A 15,761-nucleotide genomic window follows, 5' to 3' on the forward strand; every position below is an offset into this window, starting at 1 on the left:
CAAGAATTACCAATATCAAGCGAAACACAAGGCAGGAGAGAGGGAAAAACATCAATACTGATGCTAAAGTTGACCACAAGGAGAAAAGCTACTTTTTGAGTAGATGGGAAAAGAGGAGGGAGAAAGAAAACAAGCCTTTTCAACCCTCCTCCAACTTTTCCTCCAAAATAAGCAAGATCCTATAGAATGTGAGAAAAATGTATTTTGCAGTTGAAAGATGGAAGCAAAATGAACAGTTCTTGGATATTCCAGTTCAGGTGTAGTACCGGTATTACAAGCTCCATACAGGCACAATAATTTATAGAATCCCTACTGTCTGGAAGCAGGCCATTCAGCCCATCAAATATACACTGACCCTCCAAACCCACTCAGATCCACCCCTTTACCTTCTCCCTGTAATCCTACATTTCTCATGGCTAATCCACCTGGAGACTATGGGGAATTTAGCAAGGCCAATCCACCTAACATGGATATCTTTGAATTGAGAGGGGAAACCGAAGCACCCGGAAGAAACCCAAGTATAATGTCTGCGTTGAGTTTGAACAGTTGCCACATGGTGGACTTGAACCCCGGTCCCTGGCGCAGTGAAGCAGCAGTGCTAACCACTGAGCCACTGTGCCATCCATATACACTGTCTGGACCAAACTTCAGTCATCCGATTTTCAATACTCATTACTCCCTGAACTTAATGAGACAACAGATTTAAGGAGAAGTTTTGCAAATTTGTGGCAATGTTGTGATACAATCACACACAACTGGGAAATTGAAAGGCACCAGAGCTGCATGAACACCAGAGGATATCACCATTCTGGATTTCTGGATTTAAGACCCAGGCTGAGACCAGGAAAAAAAAAGAGAGGCAAGTCTCAGCCATTTTTTAACCAGTCTAAATTTTCATAACTTAATATTTTACTCCAAATTAACATTGTTGAAAATAGACATCACGTTTCATGAATTCTAGCTCACCTAGACTACTGGAGCCAATGAATCTGATGGGGAGAATGGCCCATGGCAATTTTTCAAAGAAAAATCTATTTCATGACTTCAGATTATTTTTTGGAAGATATTCCTTAAACAATATTCCTTAAGCAAATCAAGATTTATGTTTACTTCACTGTGGACTACTTTGAGAGACAAGGAGGCTAGTTAAATAGATTTTCGGTCTTCACATAACCTCAGGATTTGCTAAAGGTTTCCATAAATGTACTTTTGCAGAATGTAGTTACCTGTTGACAATACAAGGCTACAGTGCCAAGGCAGTAGTAAAAGAACTCAGAGCATCAATTTTCAGAAATGGAACTGAATGTTGGAGACTGAATAAAAATGTTCAGAGGAATGTTGCTCTGCCAGAAAAAGCCAATGTTACAAGTGTTGCTGTAGTCTCCCTTTCAAAAGAGCACACAAATTTATTTTCTTCAGTCTGCAAACCACATACATACGCTAGCACTTCAATTCAGACAAACTAGGCCAGAGGATTGGGATAGTTTGGGGTAATGAAGGCTATGAGTTGTTAGCAACTTCAAGATGTCAGGCGTGCACAAACTAGCATGAAGATCATGAATTCAGCACGTGTCACAGGCAGCATGGCCAGCCACCATGAAATCAAGAAAAACATCAACATTCCTGCTGCAAAATCCAGTTTGAAAAACCTAGGTGAGTCATATGTAACTGGGCATTTAACATGGAAGGGAGTAAAAAAAATCTAATGAGCAACATGGAATTCTGACATGATTAAACTAGTTTTTTTTTAAAAGAGAGATTTTTTACCCAGTATGTTTTTAGACTTTCTACCTTCTCTTCACTTACATGACTCAGTCTTTAATATTAAAACAATTTGCATTATTCACTTCAGTTTCCTGTTTTAATCCGTCTCAAAATATCTGCCATTGATTACTTGGAGAGCCTGAAAACAACTTGGCTGCTCTATACTGCGAATGCAGTGTTGGACACTGCAATCTGTGTGAAGATAGGAGTGAAATTCTCTCAGTGTGAAGCTCACATCCTGGTCAGCAGTCAGTGCCCTTATCTTTCCAATGACCACAAACTTCAGGTCAGAAACTCTCAATGATACGGCAGTGAAGTCAATCTTCAAGTCATTTTATTACATTTAAAGTCTAAGAAAAGGATGATGCGGAACTTTTTGTTGTTATAAAGGACTCTCCACGTAGTGACACAGGAATTTGAATCTATTTGCAATATTTGCATTACCTGCCACAATTTCTGCATTGTCTGCAATGAGGCCCATTAAAGAAATCCACCCGAGTCCAGTGCACTGGACAACGGTGATAAGTCACATTTGGCTTTTGTTTGTATAAGGCCACATTTCTTCAGGGTTTTGCTAGAGGATTGCTTACAGTGTACAAACATCGACAGTGCATTGCAACAACAGATGTAAACTTGCTACTAAGAGTGTAAGTACCTGGTATTGGAAATGAGAACCTGGTTTTCACTACCTCTCAGCACCTTCACCAACTCTTTAGCATTAAAGTTCTACCTTAGCCTCCATTAATAATCCACCCTTTCTCACTCAGCAGAAAGCATTGGCAGAAACTGCTCCTTAAAACTTTGGCTTTAAAACTTTGGAAAAAGACATAATCCATAATCCAGTTGTAATAGTTGTGTAACATGAAATCATGCAGTTCTATTTTTAAACATGCTATGGTTTTCCACCCTACTGGTGGCCTGTTCCATGATTCATTACCCCCTTACTCAGGAACACTTCCTATAGTGTGAACAATAATGTTTGGAAATGATGAAGGATAGATTAAGAGGTCTACAGCATGGAAACAGGCCCTTCGGACCAACTTACCCATGCTGCCCAGTTTTCACAATTTAAACTAACCTAACTTGCCTGCATTTGATCCAAATCCCTCGATACCTAACCCATCCACATACCTTTCTAAATGTTTCTTAAATGACAAACTTGTACTCACTTTCACCAGTCCCTCCGGCAGCCCATTTCAGACACTCATCCATCACTGCCCACATGTGAAAAAATGGCCTCTGGACCCTTTTGCATTTTTCCCCCCTCACCTTTAACCTATGCCCTCTATTTTTAGACTTCCCTACCATGGACAGGTTCTGAATCTCAGCTACACTAAAAATCCACATATGAACACTAGACATCTAACCAAAACAATGACTTAATTTTTGTTTTACCCTTCAAAACACATTTTTCCTATAGGCTCTCTTGCTGTTTATTTTGTCCCTAAGCCTTTTATAACGTATTTCACTGTGTAGTTTTAACTTTTGATTTACTGTTGCAAATAATTTCATTTTAACAGAAGCCCATTACATTCAGCAATGCTTACGAACACAAGTGCTAACATTGCTTTGTTATTGCCAGTGTTAACCATTTCATCATAGAACAGTTAGTAACACTGATTAATTTCCAATTCATTCCTCAAAAGCTAGCAGCTGGGTCAGAGAATATTCCTGTCGTATCTTGTGCTCGTTTTCAGTCAGTGTTTGGGCCCAACAGGGATTGCAATATCATTTGAAATTTTGCTTTTCTCAAAGTATGTAGGGTTCAACTGTGGAAGGGATATTTTTGAATATGCCACATGACATTATCACGACATTTCTTCAACTCAATACGAAAAAGTGACAAATTTAAAACTACTGGCAACTTTTAGCCACAATCAAATGCAAGTGACAATGTGAAAATTACATTCCCCACATCCCGAGAACCGAAACGTCAGCTTTTGTGCTCCTAAGATGCTGTTTGGCCTGCTGCGTTCATCCAGCTCCACACCTTGTTATCTCAGATTCTCCAGCATCTGCAGTTCCCATTATTCCTGTCCCTAACCTGTCATCCAAGCAGGAAAATGAAAAGAAAGCAACACAGCCCTCTCAGTTATATCTCAGCTCCATATCATATGAAAGCTCTAACTTGTTCAAGTTAACAAATGATCTGCACTAATTGATTGTTTATTTTGCTTGCAAGCAAGATAAACAAATATTTCAATCAAGGTAAAATAACAATATGGTTATCAAAATAATTTTAATTAAAATGAGAATTTCTGATGCTAAGCGCACAATACTTCATTGCGTTTCACACCTTCCAAACAAAACATAATCAAATCAATCTGAAATCACACTAAGGAGTGACTGTTGCTTTGAGAAGGTATCCTCAAGGTACAGATCACCACATGACATGGCTTGGCTGTATCTGTGCTTTAAAAGTACTCAGCAATCCTTTTCAGTTCGAGACCGGCAAATGGTAAAAGAACACTGAAGCATAAAAATGCTGATTTGGCTATACTATCTTCTTCAGCACAAAATTTTTGATGACAGTCACCTTTTCCAGTGACCCCATCTAAAGAATTTATAAGTATTTTTCTCATCAATCTTAAAAAGATGACAGTAATGGTTTAAAACTTGACCAGTTAAGTACCAACAGGAAGAGAATAACCCCTTTTCTGACAGGAGTGCTCAGCATCACAGAATCCAACAAAATTACATGATATAATTGAACATCATACATCATAGAATCATAAAATCCCTACAGTGTGGAAACAGGCCCTTCGGCCCAACAAGTCCACACCAACCCTTGGTGCATCCTACCCAAACCCACATCCCTATAACCCACATAATGTACGCATCCCTGAACATTACGGGCAATTTAGCATAACCAAGCCATGTAGCCTGCACATCGTTGGACTCTGGGAGGAAACCGGAGCACCTGGAGAAAACCCTCTCAGACACAGGGGAGAATGCGCAAACTCAACATAGACAGTCACCCAAGGTTGGAATCGAACTGCACCCTATTTTAAACAAAAAACAGATCAGATAAACTCTCGATAACTTACAGCTAAACATTTTGTGTGCTTTTCACTATTTAATGCAGGTGTGCAAGGATTTTAAATCACATCCTTTGGGACCACCCCTATTTCTGTAGTCAACATTAATTGCTTCAAGACAAAGTTCTCATCAGCTATCTGAAGGATAAAGGGTACTTAACAGAAAAACTAACTGACCAAGCACATCATGTCAAGGACACTTAATTAGAAGCCAATTTACATGGACAGACAACAGTGCTAAAGTTTTGAATTCTCGTAACTTGACTTTTTACTTACATTGAAATTAACAATTAACTAATCGATGGATACTTCAGAATTTGCTTCGGGTCAATACCTCAGGTCCAAGAAGGTCTGCATTGAAGTCACACCTATCACAGAGCCGTGTCAAAACTCGTCCAAACAAGTTCACAAAATTTTGTTTTTTTTAGTTCTTAAAACTCAGGCAAATTAGTTATACATGTATTTTTAAATGACTAATTTGTTGGTCCATCTCATTTCTTCTGTTTCTTACATGCACATGAAAAGTGTTCAATTGGTGAAGTATTGAAATCCTATCACTGGAATGACACAAATGGAGAGAAACCAAGGGAAAATGAAAATGTTATCTTCAAAGTGGAACATCATTTTCACAAGTGTACAGCATTGTTGCCCGACAACAGTGCTTTACTCGGTAGACTAATTAATTGTATGTACCCTGGCTGAATGAAGGGAAAAGGTAATGCTTATCACCAGATCTGTCGACAAAACAGCTGATTGAAAAAACAATGTGTTCCATCACTCTGTGACACATACACTTTGAGAACTGATTAAAGAGGTAATGAAAAATTTATCTTTGCTCACATTCAAACTTTGAAACAATAACTGAAAGACCACCATTTGAAAACCTTGCAAATTTCAAACAAACCAGATTTGCTGTAATGCAGTAACACGGAACAAAGTGGTCAAGCACAAACTAGGCACATTCATCTGAAAGGAAAAGGTAGCAAAGCTAACGCATTCTCGATGACAAAGGAAATAAAATAAAACAGAAACAAGAAGCTCACTGTGATGAAAGTTGATGAGATATTGGTCTTAATATTTGGGAAAAACCGAAAGAATGCAGATGCGGCATATCAGAAACAAAAACAAAGTTGCTCAAAAAGATCAGCAGATCTGACAGCATTTGTGAAGGAAAGAATCAGAGTTAACGCTTCAGGACCGGTGACCCTTTCTGAGAGCTCTGTTAATATTTGGGAACACCAGTTCTAACTTGAACAGGACTTGATATACTTAAAGTTTGATTCATACTGAGGGCCTTAACTTCATTGAGTTCGGAGTGTGGTAATGGGTATCTGGAAATGTGTTTACATACATTTAATTGAGAGAGAACAGATCAATGGCAGTAGAGGAGTAATGAGCTTAGCAGTTCTCAAAGCAGTTTGAGCTGAGAAGCCCCAAGCGCTTTAATGTCAGTAAGAGAAAACTCCAGAATTAGAAGGCTGAAGAAGTGAAGTTTAAGGAATCCATGTTAAGAAACAAGTGAGCTGTGTAGGCAGCTTGTTCAAAGGTCTCATTAAACAGACATTAACTAAAGATGATACTATCAAGTGAATACAGATGTTTGCTGAAAAGAAACTAAGTACAGCTGTGCCAACTGAACAAGGAACGTTAAAGTGGAAATAGGAATGACCCTTCCTGAGGTTTAAGCATCTATTAGATTGTTGGGAAAACAAAAAAGGATAAATCTTCATTTGATATTTCTCCCAAGACTGTTTAAAGTAGTTCTTGTATAGTGTAAAGCAGTGTTTTATTTTCCTTCTAAATGCTATAAATTTTAATTCTTTTTTGCTGAAAGTGCATTGACAGCCTTTGTGAATATCTTAATGATCAAGTTGCAAAATTAAAATGTATAGTCTACCAAAGATAACAAGGTGTACAGCTGGATGACCACCAGGCCAAGCCTGCGGCAGAAATTAGGCCCGAAACGTCAGCTTTCCTGCTCCTCTGATGCTGCTTGGCCTGCTGTGTTCATTCAGCTCTACACCTTGTTATCTCAGCTTCTCCAACATCTGCAGTTCCTGTTACCTCTTACAGTCTATCAAGCTAGTTTTCACTCTGGATTTGACTTCCCATTATTCCCATCAGCTGGTATCACAATATCCACGATAACTATCAGGACCAAGATTCAGTTAACAACCAGAAAGACGATGAAAATTACAGGAGGGAATGCTAGAATTTAACATGGAAGGCAAGATGTTATAACATAAGATTGCTGGCATCTGGAACACTACTGAATAGGGTAGTGGGAAATTATTCCACAAAACATTTCTGTCAGAATATGTCAGGCACTTACGATGACAAACCTACAGGATTACAGAGATAAATTAGGCGTGTGGGGCCAAGTACAACTGCTCTTTCAAAGTACCAGCACAACTGCCTGACTGGCTTCTATATTGTATGTAAGAGAAACCATGCAAGTGGAAGTAACTGCACAAGGATAATAAGTGAAAGTGAGCTTTAAGAGGGGAACCCCAGACTTTGGGACTTGGAAGGTGAAAAGCAGAACTTCATATTGTTGTATCAAGGGTGTCAGGCTATACAGGGGAGGAACAAAACAGCAACAGCTTCCAGGTTAACAAGCAAATTATTGTACCAACAGCTCCAACAGGTTAAAGAAACTACCTTCTCAATCCTTTCCTTAAGGCAAAGAAAAAGGGTTAACTGGATATTTTGCTGTTTGTATTTACACGTTCAATTTGAATACTGAAATATTATTCCAGTATTCGATTCACTACAGTCAAAATTTTGAATGGAACAGAACACAAAACTCGACAAATGTAAATTGCATAGTTCTATCACTTCACTGAGAAGATATTATTCCAGAATGTCAATTTTGTTAACACCCTCTGAAAATTTCTAAGCATTGTTTTACAATAAAAAGGAAAAACAACTGAATTAGGCAGCCATGGTTGTTTGTTATAAACGCAATGTATTTTGTTTCAACTAGCTTTTGGTATTCCAAAATTTGTGGATGAGTTGACATGCCAAGCTAAAAGCCTGCCAATTGCTTTGCCTTGTCATGTCACACTGTATTTTCGAGTATGTCCTGAGGGAGAAAAGGTTTATAAATGCAAGCAAGCGATTCACTTCAACTTGACAAATGAGCTCTCCACAAACACAGACATGGAATACAGATGAACTGATACCAGAGTAAGATCAATGAAAAAAACCAAACTATTTAAGGAAACAGAAACAGAATATAATAAGCCTTTTGAAGTCCATACAAAATAAACACAAAATAAGTTTTTAAAATAGTTATAAATCTATGTTGAATCAAATAATATTTAGTAAATCTACATGGTTCAAACTTTCTCTCAAATGTTCCTACATTGTTGGGGGGGGGGGGAGGGGGGGGGGCGGCAAAAGCAGCATTGTACAGAGTGATCGACTACATTTCCATTTGCACTGGTAAAGGAATTTTTAAAATTGGATTGTTATTCGTCTTCGTAAACTACTCCGAAAACATGAGGCGCAAAGTGCCTGATGCAATTTGGATGTCATAATATTCACCCGGAAATAAAGTCAACCTTGTTGAAATATTTGCTACAATTAATAAGAGAATTACCCTGGCAGAATTTGAAATCAATGAGCAAAACTGTTTAAACATTCATTATAGCAGTGCCATGTTAAGAAATTATATCAATGGTTCTCAGGTGTAAAAAGAATCAAATCACGTCACTAGCCCAAAGAAACACCAGTTTAAAACCCTCCCAAAAGCCTAATTTAACTTAGTCATCCACAAATCAAATCTACCACCCGATTTATCATGCATTACTCCCTAAAATGTCAACTTGCAGCTCCAGAGCAAAAAGGGCAATTGGAAATTCAGCCTACTCAAAATTGTCAACAAGTCAGACATCTCCTTACAAATAAAGAATAATTCTTATTAAAAAGGATGAAAATGCAAATTATAAATTGGAATAATTAATTATAAATGCTGATTACAAATCCAAAAGTGGTAAATATTTCCTAAGTAGCAAAGTAGCTAATGTATCAGGGATGCCATGTGGCTCTCACTTTTCTAAAAAATTTTGAAAATTATTTGAAAGGTGCTGCAATCTAAAAGAGGAAAAAGTAGCCGTCAGTAATGCAGGTTGAATATACAATATTTCCTTGTAAATTAGGCACTCAGCCCATATTTATGCAGCATCTTGTAAATTTAGTTTATACAATCACAGCTCCCAGCAAAAATTCCAAATCAAGAAACTGAGGTTTCTGAGTTAAAACCAATAAACCAACTTGAGGCAGGCACAAAAGAATATTTAATCAATATGTTTAACCATATTGTGACGTGCAAATTTCCTTTGCATATTAATTTTATTTTTGTTGCAAAGTTGGGTAGCGTGCTTGTGGGTTGGAAGGCAGGGCGTTAGAATTCAATGTTTGTAAAATATTGGTGTTTATAAAATGATAGGTGGGAAAGCAGTGAGTGGGCCCTTTAAAAGAGGATATCCTTTTTCTAGGCTTGGAGATTGTAAAAAAATGTCTACGTGTAGGTTACAAACTTGCATGTGCACAGAGCACCTGAGTTGTAACACTTAGATCAAAAAGCTGGATGGTTAGCAGGTCAAGCCACAGTTTTGTTTTGATATCAGGACATGAAGTATAACCAATTAGTTTAAAGCAGGCACTTAGGGACTAAAAACAAATGAAATTTAAATCAGATAGTTTTGACAACATAGGGCCAATCCTATTGTAAGAAACCTATATGTCATCAAGGGTATAAAATACAAGACCAATTGCAAAATCAGCAGAGAGCAAACTGTCATCTGCAAAGAGATCAGCTCTCTCAGCTCCTAGAGAAAGCATCATCTAAATAAATGTTCTGTAGCATTTTTAATTAATATTCCTGAAGAAGATCAATGAAGACACAGAACATTCCAGAAAATTTAACCTGGTGGTAATTTTGATAGACCAAGTTTGTTTTATTATTTCGGTTTATCTAGGTGGGACTTATATTTATTAGAACAGCATTCTAATAGAATTTTGTTTTATTCATGGATAGTTAGTAGTTAGAGGGGAATCGTTTGGTTAGTTAATAGTTCGGTTAATTTGTTCATTGCGAGTTAATAAATAAATTGTTACTTGTTGATGACAAAGTGAGTGTCAGGTGTTTACTTCATTTAACCACTCCTTTATAACAGATTGGGGCTAAGAGGCAGGTTATACCTTTTTTTATACTTCTTTTAACAGATTATAGGGTGAGGAGAGTCTCTCTGGGTCTTTCAGTTTTAGTTATCGGGGTGGGGGGACGTATTTGACATCAGCATTGTAACACTTTTACAATTTGAAATTTCCCTTAATGAGAAAAGTGGCAGATCAATAATGTTTTAAAACAACATACAATTTATTGCACAAATGGTCAGTTTGTGTAATGGGAAAATAAGCTTTTCACATGTAAAAAGAAAAACAAGCCTTTCTTTTATAGAATTGATTATTCCAGTGCTCTCCTGGACAGCATCTCATCTTCCACCCTCCATGAACTCATCCAAAATTCTGATATGCATATCCTAAATTCCAGCATTCTGCACTTAGGCTGCACTGGCTGGGTCTGGCAACAATTTAATTCTAAAATTCTCAACCAGGGTAACTCAGACCTCATCCCTTCCTACTTTTTGAAATCTCTTCAGCTTTGCCATTTTCAGACCTCACGCACAGTCCCAATTTTAATCACTCATCCAATTGCCTGAAACCTCAGCTCTGGAATCTCCTCCATAGATTTGTCTTCCTGTTTGCCTCCCCTCTGTAATGATATTCTTTCAAATCTATTTCTTCAGTCAAGCTTTTGGATAGCTGTTCTAATTATCTCATATGGCTTTTGTGGTACACTTTCAAGTGGACCTATATCTCACTCGTAAAAAGGAGGCTTGAATTTTTCCACTGTTATCCAGTAATGTACTCGTAAAGGTTTTATAAAAAAAAAAATCATTCAACTACATTTCCAAGATGCACCTCAGAACATTTTGCCTTGCTAAGGGTGCTGTGGTAGGAATGATTAAAAACAAATGCATTTTTATCAATTTACACTTACATATCAATCATAAGATTCAAGACTTACCATCTCTCCGAGTGAAGCAGCCACCATGTGGACAAGTGGAGCTTGTTTTGTTGACACGCATAAGCCCAGTACAGATTTTGTATAGTCGTAAGTAACGAAGAAAAGTGCAGCTGAAATTAAACAGATACAGAAGAAAAAGTTCAAGTCTGTCTAAAAGCAATGTTAACAAATTCTGATGGCAATGGAAAGTGAATTCACAACACAACTAAGCTGATTGGTAAACAATCTGCAAATCCTTCTAATAGACTTCAGCAGGCAACAGGTGTGGATACATCTCCTGGGCAGTCATGCTTGACACAGTTGCCTCTCAGGTTATAGCCTCTGGTAACCTGTTCTAGAAGAAATTAGTCATGGAAACAGATACAGGCTTTAAAATAAAGAAAATGTTATTTCAAGCAGAAGATTACGATTTTAAAGCAAAACATGTTTTGAGAGCTGGCAGCCCTCTTGCCTACTTGGATGACAGGTGTTGAAACACAACAATGAGCAAGGCAAACTGATACATCCCTTGAAAAGCATGCAATGTAAGGAATACACTGTGACCCAGCTAGATGCCAGCCAGGTGCATCAGCGTGAAAGCTCTATTGCAAACTATGCATAGAAGGCCAACAGTACAAAATACCACAGCTGTGTCACTACAAGTCACAATCCCTCTCTGAAGAAGGTTCTAGGCCCGAAACGTCAGCTTTCATGCTCCTGAGGTGCTGCTTGGCCTGCTGTGTTCATCCACCTCCACACTTTGTTATCTTGGATTCTCCAGCATCTGCAGTTCCCATTATTTCTGATACAATTACAACATTGACAGTTTTCAGTATATTATAGATGCAGATCAAGCCATTCATAACTTGACCAAAATATTGATGGTCCATCGGTGTTGAAACTGGTCTTCAATCACAAGTGTTGTATGACTTACTCTTTTGTTTCCAGAAGTAACTACACACCATCAATTGAAATTCACTTGCAGTCAGTAATATGAAATGCTGTTCCATGGAAGAGAACTACAAGAATGCACCAAGATATTTCCAGCAACTTATTCAACTGGGATTCCCTGTTAGTTAATGTACAATTGACATGTGGAATCAACATCTCTTTTTTTAAAGAAGGTTATTGCATCAAACATGCATTTTCTTTAATCAAGTATGCTTTCTGTAGCACTTTAATGTCAGTCAGAAGCTGGTGAGCTCAAGGTCCCATCCAGGGACTTGAGCACACACATTGGGCTTACACTTCATTGCAGTATTAAAGAAGTGCTGCATTATCATCTGGGTCTTGAAGTTTCAAATCAGTGTGTTTTCTCAGATGAACACAGAAGACCCCATAAAACAACTCAAAGCAATGGTTCGGTCTCAGTGTCCAGGTCAATATCCATTCACAAATAGATTAGCTGATCATTTATTTCATTACAGTTTGTGGAACTTGTGCATATATTGTCTTTCTATATACTTGACATTTATATTCTATACATAGATGCTTATTTTCAAACTCTGTGAAATACTTCAGGCATTATCAATGTTTTTTTCTTAACATAAACCTTGCTAGCAAATTTAATGCCCAGCTTTGAGAGAATGGTGGTGATCAGAGGAGAATGAGACAAGTAGCATGACAGAGACTGTGAGCAATTGCATATTTTACAATACTGCTTCAAAAGGTTTAAATGAGAGATCAGAGATTTTGCTGATTGAATAGCAATGTGAAAACACAGGAATGTCATCTAGCCTTTTGAAGTTACACATTTGCATTAAATGTTGGAACATGCATTTGAAAAATAAAACAATTCCATTGACTATATCTAAAATGGCAAATGTCTGAAATATCTCATCTACAAAAGTGAAAAATTCAGAATTTTCAATGAGGTATTTTCTAAAGTTGTGTATAAATATCACTTCATTAACCAAGCAAAGATACAACAAAATCCTTCTCAATTTCATTACAATTGTAGCTAGTTTGAAGCTTATTTTCAAAAGTGCCTCCTGAGATTTAAGCTTTTAAAGGTTAAAAGTCTGTTTAAAACATACACTGTCCAGAATACAGCAAATATCTGAGATGAAAATGCATTTTTTAAAAACAATAACCAATTTTGGAGCTATAACTTCATACAACCACTGAAAATACAAAGCCATAACCATTCATGCACTACTGCTATTGGGTAATTTTTAAAAAATGTTTATTGCTTTATTTGTTCACTTTTCTTCTTGCAATAAGAAAATCCCTGCTATAATTCAAGAACGAAAGTTTACTAACAGTGCCAAAAACAGTTTACCACTGATTTTAGGTAGTGATTAGTCCATCACCTGATTAGCCCAGTTTTAAAATAGCTCAAACTTGCACGGTTTGTGATCTAAATTTTCAGTATTCTAAATGTGTTTGCTTTTTTAAAAAGGTGCCAAAGCACTCTGGAGCCTAAAAAAAAACTGAATTATTACATCATCCTTGCAGATCTTCAAACAAGTGTAAATAGTGTAAATTCATCATGTAATTCATTGAATTTGTGGATGGCATCAGCTTGTTAAGGGAATGTTGTTTTCATTACTAACATAAAAGATTGCAGACACCTGTTGTGCACTGAACCTGACTGATTGTAAAATAATGCAGCATTGAAAATGAGTCCTTCCACCAAGTCTGTATCAGCAATGTGGCTACTTGTATATTGCTGAATCTTTTCACAAAATCAAATGAATTTTTTTTTGCCTTCAAATATTTATCCTAGTCCTTTTGGAGACAATGATTGAAATCAGATTTATCCCAATAATTTTTTTTGCATGTACAATTTTCCTCATGTATTTTGCCAATCGTCTCAAATTCGTGTCCTCCTGTAACTCCATCTTTCCACTGATGGAAGCAGTCTGTCTTTAATTTCTTTATTTTCAGCAGCTCCGTCAAATGTTATGCTACCTTTATCCAAGAACAATATCCCAACCTCTCCAGTATATCTGGATAACCAATGTTCCCCAAACAACACTACAACCCAGAAGTTTGAACACAGGCTGAGTTCAAGTAGGCCTCTTCAGTTACTGTGCAAGTGCGGCCTTGCAAAAAAAAACTTACATGCATTTAAATTAATAGACTACATTTTACAATTTATAAAAGGGCAGCATAAATGCAATCCTTTTTTCCTGGATCATGTCTGGAAAGTCTCCTTTGAAGCATTTCCGAAGATTCACATCTCTCCTGGGGTGTGGTGCCTGTACGTAGGCACAGTAATCCAATTTGAAGATCTTCAATTTTTTCGATAGGTTTGCCCAATCTTGAGCAAAAACAAATCCACAAAAACATGGAAACTATACTCCATACTATTTCCTCTGTACAGCCACAAATTAAACCAGAATAGATCCACATGGTCCCCAATTTTTCACCAAGTGAATCAATTTCCAGACTGGAAAATCGATTCACTCACCAGTGATTTCTAAGCAGGAATTTTCACTTGCACATTAAACTTTGATTAGCATATCTTTGTGTAACTTCACTGCCAATCAGCACAGCTACATTTTTGAATTTAAAAATTAAACCCTTATTTAAAACGAGATTTTTCTCTCGCTATCTCATTTTCCTCTGCCCACATAACCGTGTACCATCAACAGACAGGACTGTTTCATAATCAATACAAAGTAATGTGATTCCATACTATTGCCAGTAAAGATGATTATACTTCATCAAAATGAATGATTTTTAAAACCAGCTTTACTCAAGGAGATGCATCAACTTCAGGCTCAGTAATGAATTAACATTCAAATGATCGTTGAGCATTTAGGTAAATAATACGTTGATTTATTAGATTTTTGAATTTAATGCTGGCTGTAAGAGAAAGAAAGGCTGGTAAATATTGGTTTTAATTTAACAAGTCGACTATAACTGCTGACCTTTAAAATTAATTAAGCAAGCTAATCACTACTGAGGAGTAGAAAACTTGCCTTTGTTTCATGGATGAAAATCTAATTGTTTATCGCAACTGTTGGCTGATGGGCTCATGACTTTTGAAGGTAACTAACAAATTATTTTCCAGTGGACTTTTCATGTTAAACTTCATTCTTCTCTGCTGATGTGGCTAATCAGTGACAGAACCATTCAGTGTTTAGTTGCAAATCATTAGAGGCTACTTATTTCAGAGGAATTCAGTTTCGGGTTCTGATATTGACGAGCTATATAAAACTAGCAGCTCTCAACCCTGCCTCACTGACCTGTCCTTCCTCTCTCCCACCTATCCAATCCTCCCACCTCACTGACAAATCCCCACCACAGCCTACCTGCACTCACCTCTCACCATCCCACCGACCTTCCCCAGCCCCTCTTATCCCCACCTTCTTGACCTGTCCGTCTTTTCTCCCACCTATCCGCTCCACTATCTTGGCCATCACTGTACCCCTCTCGATTTATTTCAGAGCTCCCCGCCCCCCCCCCATATCTGAAGCGTTCCCAACCTGAAACGTCAGCTTTCCTGCTCCTCGATGCTGCCTGGCCTGCTGTGTTCATCCAGCTCTACACTGAGTAAACCTGAAAAGAACAAATGAACATAAAAAGAAACTAGCATGCATCCCTACAGTGTCAGTGTCTCCTTTAGTTGTTGCTATATGGTGTGAAACACACTCTTCACCAATGGTAGCCTTAGGTGGAGAGAAAGTTGACATTGTCCCCATTTAAACAATGATATTCAAAGGCACACTGTAACACCTTGCTTGAGACTGATATTGAGAGTTTGTTTCACAATGAACAAAAACAACTTTCAGAACACTAAGAATCATTCTGCATATATTTCCCACCTTTCACAAACTCAAGATGTACACTCATAGAACATAGAATAGTACAGCACAGTACAGGCCCTTCGGCCCACAATGTTGTGCAAACTTTTACTGTAATCCTCAGGTCTA

General features: G+C 37.5%; 1 protein-coding gene across 5 annotated transcripts in view; it reads right to left on the bottom strand.

Moving 5' to 3' along the window:
- Positions 1-15,761, bottom strand: part of slc25a26 (solute carrier family 25 member 26) — a 212,392-nt gene that overhangs the window by 183,080 nt on the left and 13,551 nt on the right. For all 5 annotated transcript variants that reach the window (XM_048547940.2, XM_059649929.1, XM_048547937.2 and 2 more), the window contains exon 3: positions 10,900-11,009. In XM_048547940.2, coding sequence (XP_048403897.1) covers positions 10,900-11,009 — 110 coding nt within the window. The remainder of the gene's footprint in view (positions 1-10,899; positions 11,010-15,761) is intronic.

The sequence above is a fragment of the Stegostoma tigrinum genome, chromosome 11, assembly GCF_030684315.1.
Source record: "Stegostoma tigrinum isolate sSteTig4 chromosome 11, sSteTig4.hap1, whole genome shotgun sequence".
NCBI classification, from domain to species: Eukaryota; Metazoa; Chordata; class Chondrichthyes; order Orectolobiformes; family Stegostomatidae; genus Stegostoma; species Stegostoma tigrinum.